Consider the following 19,089-nt stretch of genomic DNA (forward strand, 5'->3'; position numbering starts at 1 on the left):
TCCACTATAGAAACAGATGCAGTATCATGCGCCAAAGTCTGGAGCTCATTACCATTGTTGAAACCCACACTTTACGCCATAAAATCTATAATAAAACAGACCTTTTTAATAATTACCACCCACCCACCCCATTTTTATGGACCAAACATAAATACACCTTTATATCACTTTGCGTGGTTACCATCAATTTACATTTCAGATTCAAATTGGTAAAAAGATTAATGTCAAAATATATGGAAGAAACCATTCCCCAAGCTTTAGCTAGAACAGGATTTGTGTACATGGGAAACTAAGACCAGGTACAGTGTTTCAGCTGTGGCGTGACACAAAAGAATTGGAGCGCAGTATATACTTCATATCAACATGCCAATGGTCTCAGCTCTGTCACGAAATTCGATTGGTTGCTGCTGATCATTTTTCACACAGATACTTTAGAAAAGGAGCGAATCTTAGTTTACCTTTTAATCTTAGAGAATAATCTACAGATTCAATTGAAAAGTATTTGATCCCTAGAGGTCCCTAGAGTTGTTAATAACAGCTATCCAGACAGTATGATACGCTTAATTTGTGTTGAATATATTGATAAACAGAACGTTTTATGAAAGTATACGATTCTCAATTTAAATACTCATGTACAAAGTGTTTCGCCGAACCGTATGTGAATGACACTTTAAGAAGTGTCCACATATGAATCTTCTTTTGCGTTGCAAGAATGCATTACAACACTATTCGAGCATATTCAGTTGAAACGCAAAGACAACGCCATCCAACATGGCATAATATGAATAGTCATCGGTATCTGAGTGATATAAAAATACTGTAGAATAGTGGGGAAGAGATCTTTTCTACGAAAGCATTGTAAAACATTTCCGTGAGCACGTTACAAAACTGGTTTAATTTTTCGACAGTTTCATTCTGAATGAACAGTAACCATTTCACACATTTGGAAAGTCATTTTATAACATCAAACAACTCCTCTGAAAAAAAAAGAATCATTTAACTATGAACGATTAATTTGTATTGACTTTATCCATTTACAGTTCTCTGATTGTTTCTCAGCAAGGGACTGTTGTTTTTCAGAACACATACATTACGTAGTAAAACTATTTGACCGCAAGGCACTTTTAATGTGCTTTGGTATAATGCATTAATCATAATAAAGTTTTCAATATCACAGGCAAGAAAGTTACTTTTATCGTAAAAATACCAGACTTGGCCAAACAATGATGGCAGCTTTTATGAAAACAAAATACAGTCCAATGCAACGTCGTCAACCACTCAGTTCGATCCTACGAAGAATCGCGTGAATTTAGTATAAGACAGATTTAATAAAACTTAAAACTATCTACCTGATATTATTTGTATAATATCACCATCTTAATAAATGGTTATATGATTATACATCTTGGAAAAGGTAAACATTGTTCATCTACGGGTAAATAACTTCACAAAAATGAATGGACGTATCTGCTTATAAATGAAATATCATGGACGCTGTAAATACAAAACGACAAGAAAGACTATAAGTTCATTGTTAACTCTTATGCTATCATGTTTTACATGAAGCCAAAAAATGCAAACCACTCAGATCTAACTCCAACCTACTACGACAGTCTATAATGAAGTCATCCCTATGCTAGTTGCATATATTTAACACGCTGGAACACATTAGTGATTTGCGTACAGATCAAACTAATACAACAAATGTCTTGGTAGTTCGACACCTTAACAGCTTGACTGTGTGCAGTGTCTTTACTAGTAAGATATTATATATAAGTTTAATGTATATAATGATATCATTTACAAATTAATCATAACTGTAGGAAAAATAAATTAGCTATTCTGATCAAATGGCTTCATGGTATTACCCCTAGTATAAATTCACATGATACATTAACATAAAGTCATCTAATAACTTTATACATGTTTCGGCTCTAAATGTTACCTACTTCACATTATATAATCGTATATCAGGTTAGGTCACAAATAGCCTTCCGCACATGTTTCTCTAAACAATGTATAGACACTATATCCTTCAACAAGTTGACAATCTGCTAAATTTAGAAAATCTGTTTTCGGAAGCTTGGGATTGTCATCTTGTAAATAAACGGTCAATGATAATTGCAACTTTTTGAAAGGTTAAACTTACAAGGGTTAGTCCAAGAAGATGTATTTTCTGTCGCCTCTTTTGACATAATTCTGAAAATAAATTTATAATACTCGAGTGATACCATAAAGAATGGCCCTTATCTTTAAACGGGATAGCCTGCCTCATTAATCTCGTGTTGCCCATGCGGAATTATATCAGGAATAAGTGTTAACGATTGTGCATTGTCTCCCTGCTTCAATGCAAGGGTATTTGGCGTTTTATAAATCAACTGTCCCCCAAGTGTATAGTTTACTCTTTCTGTTGGTTCAAACGATATAGTTTGATTTTCCTGTGGAGTTAGTGAGAATCGGTCACAGTTTTCTAAAGATGCTGAAGTGTCTGTGTCGTGTTGACTATCGTCTGAAATATATGCTTCGTTGTCTTGGCCATGATTTGACGATGGAATATTGTTCCCCAGAGAATTATAAACACAATTATGATTCTCAACTCCATCATTGTCCTCAAATTCTTCTTCTTCCTCGTGGGTGCCTTGGATATCTAAATCTTGCGATGAAAGATAAGTCACATGTTGGGTACTATCTGGGCTAAAAAGCTTAACTAAGGACGGGGTAGTACTTGACGTAGCAGATAGACCGGACGAAACATGCTGATTTGAAGGATTCCGTGATGGTCTTATGTCAGAGTATTGAATCGTACCTGCCGACCCCAGGGTATCTTTGCTGCCTCTTGGGTATGAACTGAGTACGTGTGAATATAAAGTATGTGGTTCATCATAAATATATCCAGTGTTGTTCATTGCGAAAATATCTGTAAGAAATATAAACACAAACAAATGATATATATTGAACAAATTAAAATTCACTGTATATGAACTTTAAAAAGTGAAAAAGATTGTTTTAATACCACGGTAAAGAAAATGATCAACCAGCCATGATAGACCGATAATTAAGCATTGAAATTTAATTCAACCCGTGGATAACTTCGCAAATGGAATTTGTGAATAACACTTTCCAAAAATTAATTCCTACCTTGAGTGAGTCTGTAAGGTTGATGTGCCTTGTGAGCTATATCGACATTATTGTGAGATTCAACCTTACAACGGCAATATATATATATATATATATATATATATATATATATATATATATATATATATATATATATATATATATATATATATATATATATATATATATTTATCACGTAGCCGGTACGCTTTGCCTATAGTGTGTGCAGTTTAATATTTTTGAAATTATAACGGGTAAACATATGTTTTGTTTTGAATTAACATTTTGGCGGCCATATTTTCAACTCGACTCGCGAAAGGAAATTGAGAACAAATTATTTCGGCTGTCTTAAAATGAATATTATACAACTACAGGGGTTTGTTATGTCGTGTATTACAATATCATCATAGAAAAATCGTGTAAAACTTCAAGACAAGAACAACAATATAACTTAAAACTAAGGGCATTGCCCATTTGATAGCATGTGGGGGGGGAGCGGACGGTATGTCTGTAGCATAGATATAGAATCTAACCCAACGTACAAGCGTGGTTTAAGTGTTAAATTGCTTAAGTAAATAAACTCACCTCTAGTTCTAGTTCACAGAAGAATGTGGACATAAATGGATCTCTCCCAAATGAGAGAACTGTATCCATCCACAGTATATTCACATAGTATATATGGGATGCAAATCCGACTCGAAAAGAAATTTATTTACGTTTTCTATTCGACATCAAATACTACACGTATGCGGTCACAAATGCATTACAGTAAATATGGGAATTTCTACATCCAATAATTTAATTTCACATGAAACTCGTAACAACGTAATACTTTTTTCTGAAAGTGACATTTTAGGGTAAACATGTACTCTATGCCTACTGTGTACCGCATCAAACAATGTGGCATCACATCCCATTAATCATTCTTTTTTTTAAAATGTCTTTGTCATTATAAAATGTTCTTTTTATTTGGATGGAAACTTTTTCTTTGATTTATAGTGTCCAAAAAAGTACAATCTACTTTTACTAGTTCAACTTTGTTTGGGGATATATTTTATGCACAACAAATTAAAGGTGCACCGTCTGTCAGAATGAACGAAATTATTCATTCCGCTTTCTGTCTAAATAATTTCCATTTAAATAAAAACAAAAAGAATCTCAAATGGGTAATGATTTATTATTAAATTTATGAAACTCGTTTCATAATGTCCAGTTTTTTTCTGGCCAAGGCTCGCAAAAGCTGGACATTATTAAACTCGTTTCTTAAATTCAAATTTAAATCACTACCCATTTGAGATCTTAAGATAAATACGATAAATTAACTACAAACATTGCAAAACTAGTATGTGATTAGCCTGAGCGCTGTCGACTCTCTGAGTCTTTTTCAAAGGCAAATACAAAACATAGACAAAATAAAGAAATAAAACAGAAAACCTGTTGTGTTAACAAAACGTTACATGAATATTTTACAGGAATGAAACTTTTAAATTTAGCATGTGTCAACTAGTTTATTTCAATTTGTTGCGGATGCTGGAAAATGTTTTATATTGACATATGAATCGATGGGCTATAACGACATATGTTATTTTATGTAAATTTATGTCAGCGCAAATTATATCCCTGATATTTCATTGTTATTGTAGTAATTATAAGCTATTGGATGACTAAAAATCAAATTTAGGTAATTATTTAAAAGAAAATGTGTCGGGTGCAAAAAGATATTTTTATGGTTTCCTAACTCCAGTCGGGGTTGTGAGTAATTGCAATAAGTGATATATCACTGAAAGCGTGGCCACTGGAAGAGAAGTGTTCTGCGACTGGGCTTCTGTGCAGCTTCTTTGTAATCCAATTATACCTATAAAGGTTTATCCTTTTGTCTAGCTTTTCAGTTTCTTTGACATGCTGAAGGCTACAGATCTAACACGTGATCATATAAATTACATTCTGTTTTGCACGTTTTGCATGGACCGTGTAAATTGTTTTTCTTAAGACACTGTGCTAGAAAATGTCCTGGTCTCTATCATATGTTGACAGGTTTTGCACCTTCTATCGTCAAAGGGGCCAGATTTACTAGTGTGGTCTTGATTAGTGATTGGCGTTAGCTTCGCCCTGACCAGGATGTCCCTGAGGTTTTTGGTCCTCGGTAGGGCTACTGTAGGCTTATTCGGGAGGATTAACTTTAGTGCGTCCGACGATTCCACGATGGGCCAGTGTTTCCCATCATTTTACCTATTTTGGGGTTGTCTCCATGGTAGGTCAGGATACATTGTATCCTATCAGTCTTTTCCTTCTCTCCATATTTAGTAGGTCATTGCGCCTTCAAAATAGCTCTGCAAATTCTTTGAAAGCCAATATTTGATTTGTAAAATTTTACTAAAGGAATAGTTGATATGCATACAAAATACAGTCGTATTAATTTCTGGAATAATTCATATGTTAGGTTACTCTGAAACCTATATATCGTGTGTGCGTGCGTGTGTGTGTGTGTGTGTTTATACGTTTGTGTCATTACGCGAGTGTCTACGAATTAAATAATATTTATTGACCGGATCAACATTTAGCGATTAGACTGTTATATGTTTTATGTTTTATATATTGTATCTCAAATAAAGATAGATTTTAAATTCAATTTCTCAAATAAACATGAGTCGGATACAACTAGCCGCATTGCACAAAGACTAGTAAGTGTTATTCCAACGTGTGGTGAACAAATTGATACTAATTCATGACTTTGATAAAGATGCATGTTGGGTAATATACGGCTTTAACGCCCTTCACCACTGATTTGACATTTCCTAATGAAAGACACTATATATCTTTCTATTATTTGTTTTCTTTATTTTGATATGTATGAATCAAAACATCCAAATATTTAAGAAAGAGATATATGTCTGTCATGCGTAAATGAAAATCTCCTTTTCCTTGCGGTATTTATTACGTCTTCAAAGATGTATTTTCTTTTATTCTTTTCTTACTTCACTGCTCTAAATACTTTTGTATTTAACTTTTCAAGTTATCTCTATGCCATAGAAATGAGCAAATAGTAACTATTAAATCAAAAACTTCGTTAAATCCCAATCATGAGCCGTAATTTTGTCAGGCTGCAACTATGTCAGTCAAGATGCCTAAGCAATACATTAATTCTTTAGCAATCATCAACAGGGGAACAACCTCTTAATAACTGAAGTTTATTGATTGCATTATTGTACATAACCGAAATAAGTTAACCTATAAAGGAAATACATAATTTTGTTTGATTTTTGGATATGTCTGACAATACTTTTGGATTTCTTATCAATTTTGGAAGTTAAATCGTCACACCTGTTATTAAAGCAATAAGTACATAAACGTAAATACGTTTTGCTCATTAGGAAAATATTAGTTAGTAAATGGGGGTGGATTTAAGCAGCAACAAGAAGATAATGCCAGAATACTGTGGAATGTGTAGCAGATGCCAGAACAGCATTCAAGATACTGCTACTGGGTCGAGGTTAGTAAGAGGATATTGTGCATAACCGTTTTCGGAAACAGTCAGTCTTTCTTCCCACAAGAGGGTCTGCACATATTCAAATGTGGCTCGAGTACACACATTTTAAGAAACCTTCATGAATAAATGAACTTTGAGAAATAAGTGAGCCTTTTACATGTTGGCTCACTTATTTCTCAAAGTTCATTTATTCATGAAGGTTTCTTAAAATGTGTGTACTCGAACCATACAGGAATACAGTTCATGTTTAGGCTACATTAACTTTGACGTGACCTTTTTACCCAGACGAGAAAAAGATCTCTCCCGTTCTACATTGGGAAACAATGCAATACTTTTGTTCAAGGAATACAATACAGAACATAAGTTATGAAGTTTAAATTATCTTTCTTTAAACACCGAGCTTTTATTTCCAACAGTGTGAACCTTACTGCTTTGAATCAGCTTCAAAGTGTGGTACAGATGTAACATTCGAAAATGAAGTTCTTTTACTGTAATTATGTCCTACGTTTGTTCCTCTGTGACTTTTGTCTTTGACCGTTCAGCCCCAATATAGATGCTGTTTCTTTTTTGTCCCATGCCACCTATTATACCTGCTTATGTTTTATTGACCAAATTCAAGGGTATCCTACGGAAGTCATTTTTTTTTCTTCTTGCATCAATATGACACTGGCATTTTAACTTTCCTACCTAAAATGTAGTTATTAAATGTAGATGATATCTATGACGTTTAGTGAGGGAACGTGAAACTGAACTAAATTTATCATGCGAAATTCTAAAGGGTCAGAGGAATAAACAAGTTGACAGATTAATAACTTTAAATTATTCTCATCACCATATTACGAATATAAGATAAAGAAGTTTTTATCTTACCTGACTGTTCCCCTTCCTTGTGTTTTGGCTTGCAGATGTCATGTCTCCGCAGAAGAATAATAATTAGAACCAGCAGCACCGCTATCAGAATGCCAATAATCACCCCGAACAAAATCGCAATCAACGTCAACGTTTTTTCAGGTTGCTCACTGACACTTGTAGGAGACACTGTGCTGATTGCTGGAGTTGGAAGATTTGTAGATGATGTGGTTAAACATTTGCTATAACATTCAGTAATTTGTTGACACTTAACTCCATCTATGGACTGGAGTTCATATCCTAATCTGTTGTAGAATTTGGCTTTCTGCACAACGATATTATTTAGTGTCTTGTTTATGTCCATGTAACCAATCTGCAAATATATTTAAATGATTTTAATATTGTAACATCACAGCTTTAATAATCTCTCTCTCTCTCTCTCTCTCTCTCTCTCTCTCGTTTACAATTTCCTTTAAATGTGAATCTTTCCTCTTGCTTGTTTCTTTCATACAACTTTTTGAATATATAATAGATAGAGAAAATTATAGGACATACCAAAAAGAAACTGTTTATAATCAAGTAATCCTTCGCTATTCTTAGGTCTACATTGGAATTCATTACCAAATATTTAAAATCTAGTAATTCCATCCATGTAGATTTTTTTTCAAATTTGTTGCAGTTAGGTTCAAGAAGATGACTACTTTAATTAATTGTTCTCTCTCTCTCTCTCTCTCTCTCTCTCTCTCTCTCTCTCTCTCACACACAAACACATACACACACACTTGCTTGATCACACACACACATAAATATTTCCTAAAAAGCGAAGTGTTTTAATACATGCCGAGCGTATCTTTCGTAACGTATCTTTGTAGCGTATCTTTTGTAGCCCTTTAATGCTCATAATGATATAATTCTATCTAAAACTCATCCACAGAGTCCAGCTTGTAAGTTATTGTTATCTTTTATTGAACCCCGTGTTACCGGCTGATAAAGTGTATAGAAATATACTCATTGTCTTGGCGGTTTCGAAAAGAATAACCAAGTCAGGGCCAAAACGGTGGTGAAAGTAGTTACACTGTTTACCCGTATATACCGTGCAGGGAAACAAAATTTACAGCATGATCATATCATATTTAAATCCTGAGGCGCTTCGTTGTATTCCTTTATAATAACTTTCTCAACCTGTAAAATATATACTTTCTCTGTAGGTAATGATCTTTTCAAAACCGTTATGACTACACTGGTGACGTCAACCTCCTGTCTGTTAGACAATATTGTGATCCGCAGGTGTGACGTATAAGTAACTGAAAATAACACTAGATCATACATATTTGACTCATTGAGAAGGTCAGTATGGGAAACATCTCCCATGGGATTCGTTTTAACTCAGCTATAAAAATGTATAATTGTGTATGAACTTATATTTTATAAACATAGCCAATTAAGAAATTTTTTTTCCGTTTTCACAGTTTATCAGTAAATATGGGGGAGATGATCATTAAATAGAGTTATCTTCTTACCTCTACTTTAGGGAATGGAAAATCCTTGGCTAATTGGATATTGTAAACAAAGACCCCACTGTTACCATTCCCGTCAGTGTTAAAAGGCTTAAATATCTCATTCTTATCTGTTGTCAATTGCACTGATAACAGTTCGTTGTAAAATATTTCTGGTTGTTTGCGTAGCTCCATGCAGTAAGAAATAGTTTTGCAAATGCTTTTTGTGACATTTGCAAACACAGATCCTACACTGAATACAGCCTGAATAACATGAACCGTTCTTTGTTCCCATAATAGAGCAATCTTTTTTGTAATAGATAAACCACTAAGTATTTCCGATGCACAAATGGAAAGATGGGTCTTTTGAAATGATGATCCAAAATCACAGTTGTATGCATCTTCCCAAAAACTTGGGAGCCATATATTTTCCCGGGCTGCTGTGGAGTTAAATGTTGCAAGATATCTGGCAAAATTGCCTCCATCGATGTACGTTCTGTTATTTGTAGCAAGAATGACAAAACCTGCTGACTTAGGGTTGTTTAGAATATCATTTGTAACCGATGCTTCGCTGGCAAAGAATACAACTGGCTCATTGTTAACCAAAGGTCCATTTAAAATGTTGAGTATTTTAATCGTTATATCTGGGATTCCAAAATACACGACAACGGTTGTTAATTGTTCATATAATCTTGTCAATGTGCTTTTAATGGCATCGTCATTATCATCTTTTGAGATTTTCAAAGGTTTCCTAACGCAGATTCCCGCCATTTCTGCGCTGGCTGTGAACTCTTTAATTACCTTCCTCCCATAATCCGTATCATAATAAAGCGTTCCAACATGGGTGAATCCAAAGATCTGCAGCAATTTTACTAGTGTGTCTACTTGTACAGTATCACTTGGAACGGTCCTCATGAAGTAAGGGTACCGATCTCGATCATCCAAATCCGAGACAGAAGCTGCATAAGAAATCATTGGAATACCAAGCATGGTCGCCTGGTCTGCCACTATCAACGATACACTGCTTGAAAGCGCTCCGATAATGGCAACCACCGTATCACTGTTGATTAATGATTCTGTGAAAGGGTCTTTCAACAAAACTCTTTTGCTAAAGAAGTCAGACAGAAAAATAGATATATTGAAAGGACTGTTGCAATCATCAATGGCTAGGCCTCCAAACCGGAGGCCATATTTTATGTTCATAGATTTGATGGCTTCCATGAAAGCAGATACAGTGATAATAGCATTTTTGTCTTGGCTAAGCGTTCCGCATGAATATGGGTTTTCTCCTGATGAATGTATAGTGAACAATCCCAACAGCAAATAGTCGCCAGGAATGTAGGAAAACTTTGTTCCAGTATTGTTTGTACAATAAGGGCAATACGACTTGCATGTGGAACTTCTGTGATCTGTTATTCCATTGGTGTTCATCCGTAATGTTCCCTTACCGAATAAACCAACCTAAAAGAAAGAAACGAGTATACGATAAAGTTTCTATGAAGAAAGTTGTAAACTCTGTTCGAAAACAAATCTATGTGAGGCTAAATTATTTATGGTGTAAATTTCTTTAAACTTCACTGGATTCTCAATGCGAACTCGTGTTCCGTTTTGTGTGACGTGTTTATTTTCTAAATTAAGCCTACTTATAATTCAATATTGATATATGGCCTAATGATACTGATACATGATCTGAACCTACAAAGTACAATAATGGAATCAGGCCATGTTTTTAATGCTTGTAATTCATGTCACCTAGCCATATAGGGGCAGTAGTATATATATGACCGGTTCTGGACCAGCTTGGAAGGAAGAGTTTTTTCTTATTTTTGAGTGTTGATACAAACGAAAATTTAAAAAAGATCCAAAATTTCCTCAGAACAAAATGCTATATGCAACGTATTTTTCCCCAGTACCTGATAAAATTGATCATTTAATCATGAAAAGGTCCCTAAAATTAACTAATCAGGGTCAATCTAGTAAATGAAAAAATGATTCTACGCCACGTATATAATTATTTTAACTGTTTATAACGACTAAGAAAATCTTCGATCGATGGTGGATTTTCAATGAGCTGATAAGTCTTATTTTTTTTCTGTTTTTATAATATGATAAAGTACATCGGTAAGCACGTCCACCACAATTAGTGCAAAGATGAATTTTACCACGTACCCCAACTCCACATCCAACAAAAGGATTTGTTCCAGCATTTGGGCTTTTCCTCAATAAATAAGCGTGAATACCGCAATATTGACCGAAACAACTTTTTCCACATTCGGTAGTTTTTCCGGCAACCAACCAATAGGCATGTTGATAAATTATACATTATATAATTGTTTTTTATTTTTGTTTAAATCAGGTTTAATTTTGGTATCAATTTTGCTTAAAAAGTAATATTGAATTTGTTTGAAACATATATTAAAAATGAATTAAATATATGATTAATAAATATATAGCAAAATAAGTTCGAGAAGCGATTAAGATGTCTAGATTATCTAGGCAGAAATTTGCAAGAAAATTGGTTGACGATTATTTTAAATTAACATACTCATATGCACCTTGGCCCAGATCTAATACTCAATTAGCTGAATTATATCTTAGAATAAAAGCTCTAGAGAAACATAGGAAAGTTGTGGAGCAAATAAAGGAACGAGAGAGTGGATTCACAATTGATGAAGCCTTTGAAGGTCATGATAAATTCATAAAATGTATTCAAAGGTCAGAGAAGTACAATTATTTTATGTTTAATGATCTAGAGAAAATTATAATCGACACGATCCCAAAAATATTATTAATTCATCCAGCATTGAAATTGACAGTGAAGTACGAAATTGAGATGTACAAAGTGGTAGATCCATCTGTAAAACAAATAGCCATACTAAATTCTCATACTGGAATCATCTACAGGGACACAAATTTATCTGAAATTTCGAATAGCGCCTATCAAGATATTGTGTCCAACGTTGATAAATTTACCTCATATGGGTCAGGTTGGGTAATAAATATGATAAATTATATTATGTTGTCAGTAAGTGCCTTTAAAATTCAGTCTGGTGGATCTTACAAACCGCTGCCAGAGAAAATCTTAAAAACTAAATTCTGTGTTAATGTGCAAATTATACAATATATTTATACACCTGATAAGAATCAAACATAAACGTATTTTGACATTTGACATTATTTTACAAGACAGATATAAATCAACCATATCATCAGGTATTCAAATTACGTTTAATTACATTACCCCAAAACATTAGTTGGATGCCAAACCTTTCTCGTATTCCTTTTTAAAACATTATACATGCATCAATGATTCATAATTTGTTTGTTGCAACATTTACCTGTTAAGGCATTCCATATCCCTTTAACATGCGAATGGGTTTATGTTTACTTCATTCAAAGAAGGGCGCACTTACACAAAACCATTTGATCATATTATTCTTGTGATAGTGTAACGTGTTGTTGAGTGTTGTTGAGTGTTGCTCAGTGGCATGTGCAGATGTAATATTCTGACTGTACTCTGACCGGGTGTAATATACGATAGCTCCATAAAAATGATAGGGGTCTGTCAAGCCAATTTATGTATTACCTTTTATACTCAACTATACCTCTAAATAAGTCGGCCCAGATAGTGGCTCGGCGGGTGGGAAACCAATCAAAGTTTGGTAAAGTGTAGCCTGAGCCTTAATATTACACTGTGCAGTGGGGTCTAAATTAGTCGCATCTACATACTGATTAATGTAAACTGATCAATACGCTTTGCGTGTAATGAATATTGCTATTTTATCACGCCAAGTGTCTAAACAAAATTCGTACACTTTCACGTCAAGGCTGAGAGGAAAAATGAAAGATGCATGAGTTGGCTTGAGGTCTTTGTTTTCTATATTTCTAAAAACCTCAAGGCAATAGTCGTTGTTAAATGAATGGTTCTTAAACGCGCTAACTTTCCTGAACACAAAGCAGAGACCAAATATTCAAGAGAATCTAATTTCATACATTCTTGCTACATACTGGTATACATTTTCAGCATGCAGTTGTAAGCCCGGCCTGCATCGGTATTTGATGTCACGTTTTCCAAACAAGACGCAAATACCTAATACATATAGCTTTTGCTGTCTCAAATTAATAAGCCATTATTTATGAAGAAAAAACAATATCCCATGGATTCCTCGCACTAAGAAGTATAATAGGGGCCATTCTACGAAACTAGTCTGCTACCATAAATATGGTTCAGAATGAAAGAAGCATTAACCAAATTGGCTTATTACTCAGTTTGAAAATATATTCTCAAACCTGATTCCCCATAATGAGAAAACACTACAATCTATCAATAATGTAAAAGAAACTCTTAATACATAAATTACACATAGTAGTCTACCTGTTGATATACTTGACTTGCCGATTCTGCAGCATAAATTTCTATTTCATCCTCCGTACCAAGGAACTCAATGTATCCGTCATTGGCATACGTAAATGGTCTACTTGTCCGTAGTGAATCAGGAACCTGATTTGGGTCTATAATTGAATAATTAACGGTCATGCCTCGAAGAACATTCACTGACAGATTTGAGCACGAACCGTACGGCCAGATGCAGAGTCTTTTCACTGCTGTTGCTAAGGCATAAAGCGAGTTTGCCAAGGTTTTGAACTGCGTGACATTCGATGTACATACACCTGTTTTGCAATAGAGACTTTTATATTCTGTAATCAAAGAAGACAGAGGACCATCGTATGATGAATTTGACACCAAACGTTCGAAATGTTTAAGATAATCAATCTGGCCTAACAACGAATCGGTTAATGTGATAAATAGTGGCCTTCTAGAAACTGATTCAGTACATCGTTTGTTAAATACTGCATTTCTGAAGTCGTACACGGCTCTATCAAAACCTGAATCACCAATAAAAATCCAATGGAGATTAGATACAAGCAAAGGGCTGAGTCCAGATTTATTGCATACGCGGTCGAGAAACAAACTAACACTAGATGAACTTCCCACGTAGACGACACCTAAATTGTCATTGCTTGCCGTTGCCATTGTTTTAGCCAACTGTCCAATAATATTGTCAGCCATTCTGTACAATACATCTGTGCCTTCCAGAGGGTTCAGTGAAAATTCAGATGCAATGCAGATCATCTCTTTGAACGCTTTTGTGCGAATGAGATCTCTATAGCTTCTCCCATGACTGTCGTTTGTGAAGATCAGAGACACGTAGTTCCATTTCAAGTATTTCATTAGTCCAACTAAAGCCTGGAAAAAATAAAATGTAAGACTTCATTATCCTCTTCGAAATGTCCTTTCTATTTCTCATCTAATGCACATATTTCCGTTTATTGTCGTTATTATAACGAATAGTTGCAACGAGATGTACCTGGGTGGTTCGGTTTATTAATTAAAATATATTTTTACTTAGATTACTCCGTTGTATGTGTCATACATTTTAACACAATTAAATTAAAAATAAAAGAATGGAGGCTTAATTGTATTACATGCATTACAACGACCTCCAAACGGTTATATATATATATATATATATATATATATATATATATATATATATATATATATATATATATATATATATATATAGTCGATGTAATATATAAGGTTCTGATTTGTGTCCTATTTTACGTAGTCATGAATTTAAAATGAGAACGAAAGCTGGATAATCCCTACTGATCAAGTAAGCTGTCGCTAGCAATGACAATAAAAAATGACAATGACAACTTTTATTTAGTGATTACAGGCTCATACACAATTTATGTTTTTAATTATATAACGCAAGATCGTGTACATTGTATTGGAGAATTCAGAGCAACGTGTCATAATGATGCTGATGCATGAATCTAATCTTTAATAAAAACACAATCTACGGAAACGCGACATACTGATACTACATTAAAAGTTGGAATTTATTAAGTCTCAAAAACATTTTGTAATAGTATCAATGGTATCCAAGATTATTCATATTTATGAGATTTATCAACTATTTGATACATTTCATCCCGTATTTCATACATCTTTTATCCAGTATTTCATACATCTTTTATCCAGTTTTTCATACATCTTTTATCCAGTATTTCATACATCTTTTATCCAGTATTTCATGCCTCTTTTATCCAGTATTTCATCCATCTTTAATCCAGTATTTCATACATCTTTTATCCAGTATTTCATATGTCTTTTATCCAGTATTTCATACATCTTTTACCCAGTATTTCATACATCTTTTATCCAGTATTTCATACGTTTTCTAACGTGTCAGATGCAGAGAAAAACTTCACATCAATATCAATAAAATGAAGTGATATTACATTCTGAACAAGTACTGGTATGCACTGGTAATTTGAGAGAGTTTGTATAAAACAGTCATGCATGGGCATTTTCAGCTTGGTTTGAATATGCACAGCCCCACTATTCTTCCCCAAAATATTACATTAGAAAGATCATGTCATACAATTTCACTGATTTAAAAAGTAAGAAGTCCAAAATAAGCCCATATATATATATATATATATATATATATATATATATATATATATATATATATATATATATATATATATATATATTAATGTTCTTGCTTTTGCCTTGGCCCTGATGAGTACAGAAGCAAACATATAGTTATATGCTTGCAGAGATTTAATTATCTAAGGTCGGTAGAACAATTACTATAATTTTATAACTTGCATAGAAAGTTCAGTTTCTGAAAAGAATTATTCTAGTTGTATCAAGATCAATCTTCATCACTGTTTTATCATTAAATTCCTCCACAGCTTTAATTTGGAGTTGTAGATGTATCGCTGTATCTGCACAACTGGATGCATCATCAGCATACAATATGGCAAATATGCCAAAAGCCAGGTGCGCGGGGGGGGGGGGGGGGGGGGGGAGCGGCGCAAAGACTCCAAAATTACTGATATTCAAGGCCATGTCGCTGGTTCAAGAACTAAGTAATTTGAATACCTATATTGTCTTGAAGCGTAAATTTAAAAATATGTTTGGAATGAAAGAATACTAATGCCACATTAAACTCAAAAGGAAGCTAATTACAGCATTCACCGATACAATGATGTTTTTGGATAACAGTCAACCGAGTATATAACTGGGCCATATTATGTCAAGAGAAGTGTAATAATTTTGTAGAGATTTATAGACACTGCAACCCCATCTGGCTCATACTCGTATAATTTTCATGTTGACGATATCCATGAGGAGCCAATTACAAGAAGTTGCGAGAACTATTAGAAATATCCGGTCAGGAAATGGGCGCAGTTGTTAAGAACACTTGGACAGAAACTAACCTAATATTAAAATATTTGTGCCATTCTGTATTTCAATCTGATAATTTTGCCTGGCGAGAAAGTATCACTCGTCCGATAATCAAAAACGGCAAAGTATATGATCCTAACAATTGTTGAGGTCTAAACACCGATATGCTTTACCGTCTTGAATTCTAGAGTCACGGTATCGTCAAAAAGGGAGGTGAATAATGAAGCTCAATCTGGTTTTCCAAAGTGGTAATCTCCCTTAGACATAATGTTTCTATTTAAAACACTGTCCCCGTATTAGCAAGTTCTTCTTTCAAGGCGTTTAGATCACTCCAAACTTATTGTATCCTTAGTAAAGTAAGGTATCAGAGTATGTTTTGTTACGTTTTGTAGCATCAATGTAGTAATACTGCTTGTCTGCATGTTTCGTCTATCACGGATTATAATGAATTGCTTTTGTTTTCCTCCTCTCTTTCCAGTAGTAGTAGTAGTTATAGTAGTAGTAGTAGTTAGTCATTAATAAAATCTAGTGAAATTGACTTATTTAAATATCTTTTGGAGTTTTATAAAAATCCAAATCATGGACACGGTTTTTTTCATTTCATTATTGAAGGAAAAACGCCGTTGGGGCATATTTTATCTACTCTTTTTCACACATTACTTGTAACTTGTGCCAAAATGCTCTTTAGCGGTACGTCATACTCTAATGTTTTTAAAAGCTTTATTATTATACATCCAAATTTCTTACAATATTTTCATACAAATAAAAACGTATGAGTACATGTGGTTATCTTGGTGTATGAGACATGTCAGTTTCTACCTGAGCGTAAGTGTCGGGACGGCTTGAAGTCTTGAACAAGTTGGGGAATGAGTCAAGATCTGGAGCCGACAGAACAGGTCGAATCACGGGCATGTTGTTTGGCAACATCGTAAGGATGATTTTGGCCGTTTCGATGGACGAGGTAACTAGAACACCTGCAATACAAGCAGTTCTCGTTGCAATGTATAAATACATATATACTCACATAACTTCATTTATCGGGGTAACGTGTTCGTATTCGAAATGTTTTCCCAGAAAATGTAAAGGTAGTGTGGTTAATTTACAAGCAGTGTGGTCTTATTTCAGCTAAAAGCAGTCCACTTTGCTATTAACACACATGCAGTGTGGTGTTATTACAGCTTAAAGCAGTCCACTTTGCCAATAACATACAAGCAGTGTGGTGTTATCACAGAAAAGCATGCCACTTTTGCCATTAACATACAAGCAGTGTAGTGCTATCACAGCTTAAAGCAGTCCACTTTGCCAATAATATACAAACAGTGTGGTGTTATTACAGCTTAAAGCAGACCACTTTGCTATTAACATGCAAGCAGTGTGGTGGTATCACAGCTAAAAGCAGACCACTTTGCCATTAATATACAAACTGTGTGGCGTTGTCACAGCTAAAAGTAGTCTACTTGGCCATTAACACTGATATAAATACCCCATACGCTTTAGAAAAAAAAGATGGAATTTGTTTAGAATGAAATCGTTCTTAAAAAAGTGCCCCAAATCGTCTTTAAAAACATACATCTTCTGTGACGGTTAAACGATTTAAAATTGACATGAAGCCGTTAGAATGTAAAGACATCGATTACAGTGAATTGTGGTAATAAAGGATAGATCTAATGGGTCTATGCAGTTTGTAGAACAATAATATAGATCCTCAACTGGCACGAGGGTCTATATTGTTTGCAGTTTGAACCGATCTATATACGTGAGTACATATGGTAGTTTTAGCTAACAGGAAGTTATACTGGTCGTACTATAGATGTATGGCTTTAGGAACATACCACATACATTAGTGAATACTTGTTTATACTTAGCGGAAGAAAATATAAGTAGGACTGTTGAGAAAAAAAGGGATTATCTCGTAATGTGAGTGCCGATGTCAATAGTCAAATTTCCTCCCAGAAACAGTTTGCCCGAGGTATAAAAAAAATTTAAAATAAATTCTCAAAGAGTAATATTTCTCCTCTCTATTTGACAATTTTCTCTCTGTGAAAAACAATCCATCAGCCACATACCCGTTGAGCGGTGTAGTTTGTCCACACAGAACGAATTCCTCCCACCCAGAAAAGTAATTATCCCTGTGTGTCACACCCCCCCCCCCCCGCACTAAGACTCTTAGGTCAAGTCGTTTTTTAGCGTAAGTAAAAACTATTAAAGAGTATTTTTACCTCCCAGCCACCCAACACCCCAAATTACGTTCTCTATTATTACGACAACGATGCAAGTACCATTTTATTGAGATACAATTACGCCAAAAGAGTAAAATACGTTTAATGTAGTTACTGATAGAGTTTTCTCAACATTCTATCATAAAATAATATCAATATATTTTACATTAGGAAGCACGTAGTGTTCTTTCATTAGCGTCTTCACATGATGCCGGAATATCGGGTCGTTTATTCATTTCCTTTAGCGTTGATGTGGAGCTAACTGAATCAAGGACTCTTTATTAGCTTTGATCGCCTGGCCTACACAGAATCAGAGTTTATGAGGTGATCGCGTCGACAGTGATCTTTTGTTGTGCAGTATACTTTACATGCTGAGCAGTCACTGTACTCGCTTTATACGCGTTTCGAGCCTTCAACATAAAAAATAGTGCCCCTTTTTTTTACTGAGATCAACTGTTTCGTACGTCATATGGCCATGACATTACACAACCTCTAACTGAATCATACTATCAAAGTAATAATGTAATTATTTAAAAACGCATTAGAGTCGCTCGTAAATTCTGCTACATGTAGTATTGCTGGTGCGCAGGAAGGACTTTAGTTTAAACGTCTAACAGCAGATTATATATGGAGTTGCACATTTTGATCTGA

General features: G+C 34.4%; 1 protein-coding gene across 2 annotated transcripts in view; it reads right to left on the reverse strand.

The window, feature by feature from the left end:
- Positions 1–876: 876 nt before the first annotated feature.
- The window catches only part of LOC149789238 (uncharacterized), a 36,306-nt gene continuing 18,093 nt past the window's right edge, over positions 877–19,089 (reverse strand). The window contains exons 3-7 of one of the 2 annotated variants that reach the window (XM_089975404.1): positions 17,039–17,193; positions 13,325–14,197; positions 8,974–10,410; positions 7,475–7,826; positions 877–2,917 (exon numbers count right to left, since the gene is read on the reverse strand). In XM_089975404.1, the coding sequence (XP_089831530.1) occupies positions 2,253–2,917; positions 7,475–7,826; positions 8,974–10,410; positions 13,325–14,197; positions 17,039–17,193 (3,482 nt within the window). In that variant the 3' untranslated portion in view covers positions 877–2,252. The remainder of the gene's footprint in view (positions 2,918–7,474; positions 7,827–8,973; positions 10,411–13,324; positions 14,198–17,038; positions 17,194–19,089) is intronic. The other variant, XM_089975405.1, reaches the window with a different exon arrangement.

Source organism: Sinohyriopsis cumingii, chromosome 11 (assembly GCF_028554795.1).
Source record: "Sinohyriopsis cumingii isolate HCF-2022 chromosome 11, ASM2855479v2, whole genome shotgun sequence".
Classification (NCBI taxonomy): Eukaryota; Metazoa; Mollusca; class Bivalvia; order Unionida; family Unionidae; genus Sinohyriopsis; species Sinohyriopsis cumingii.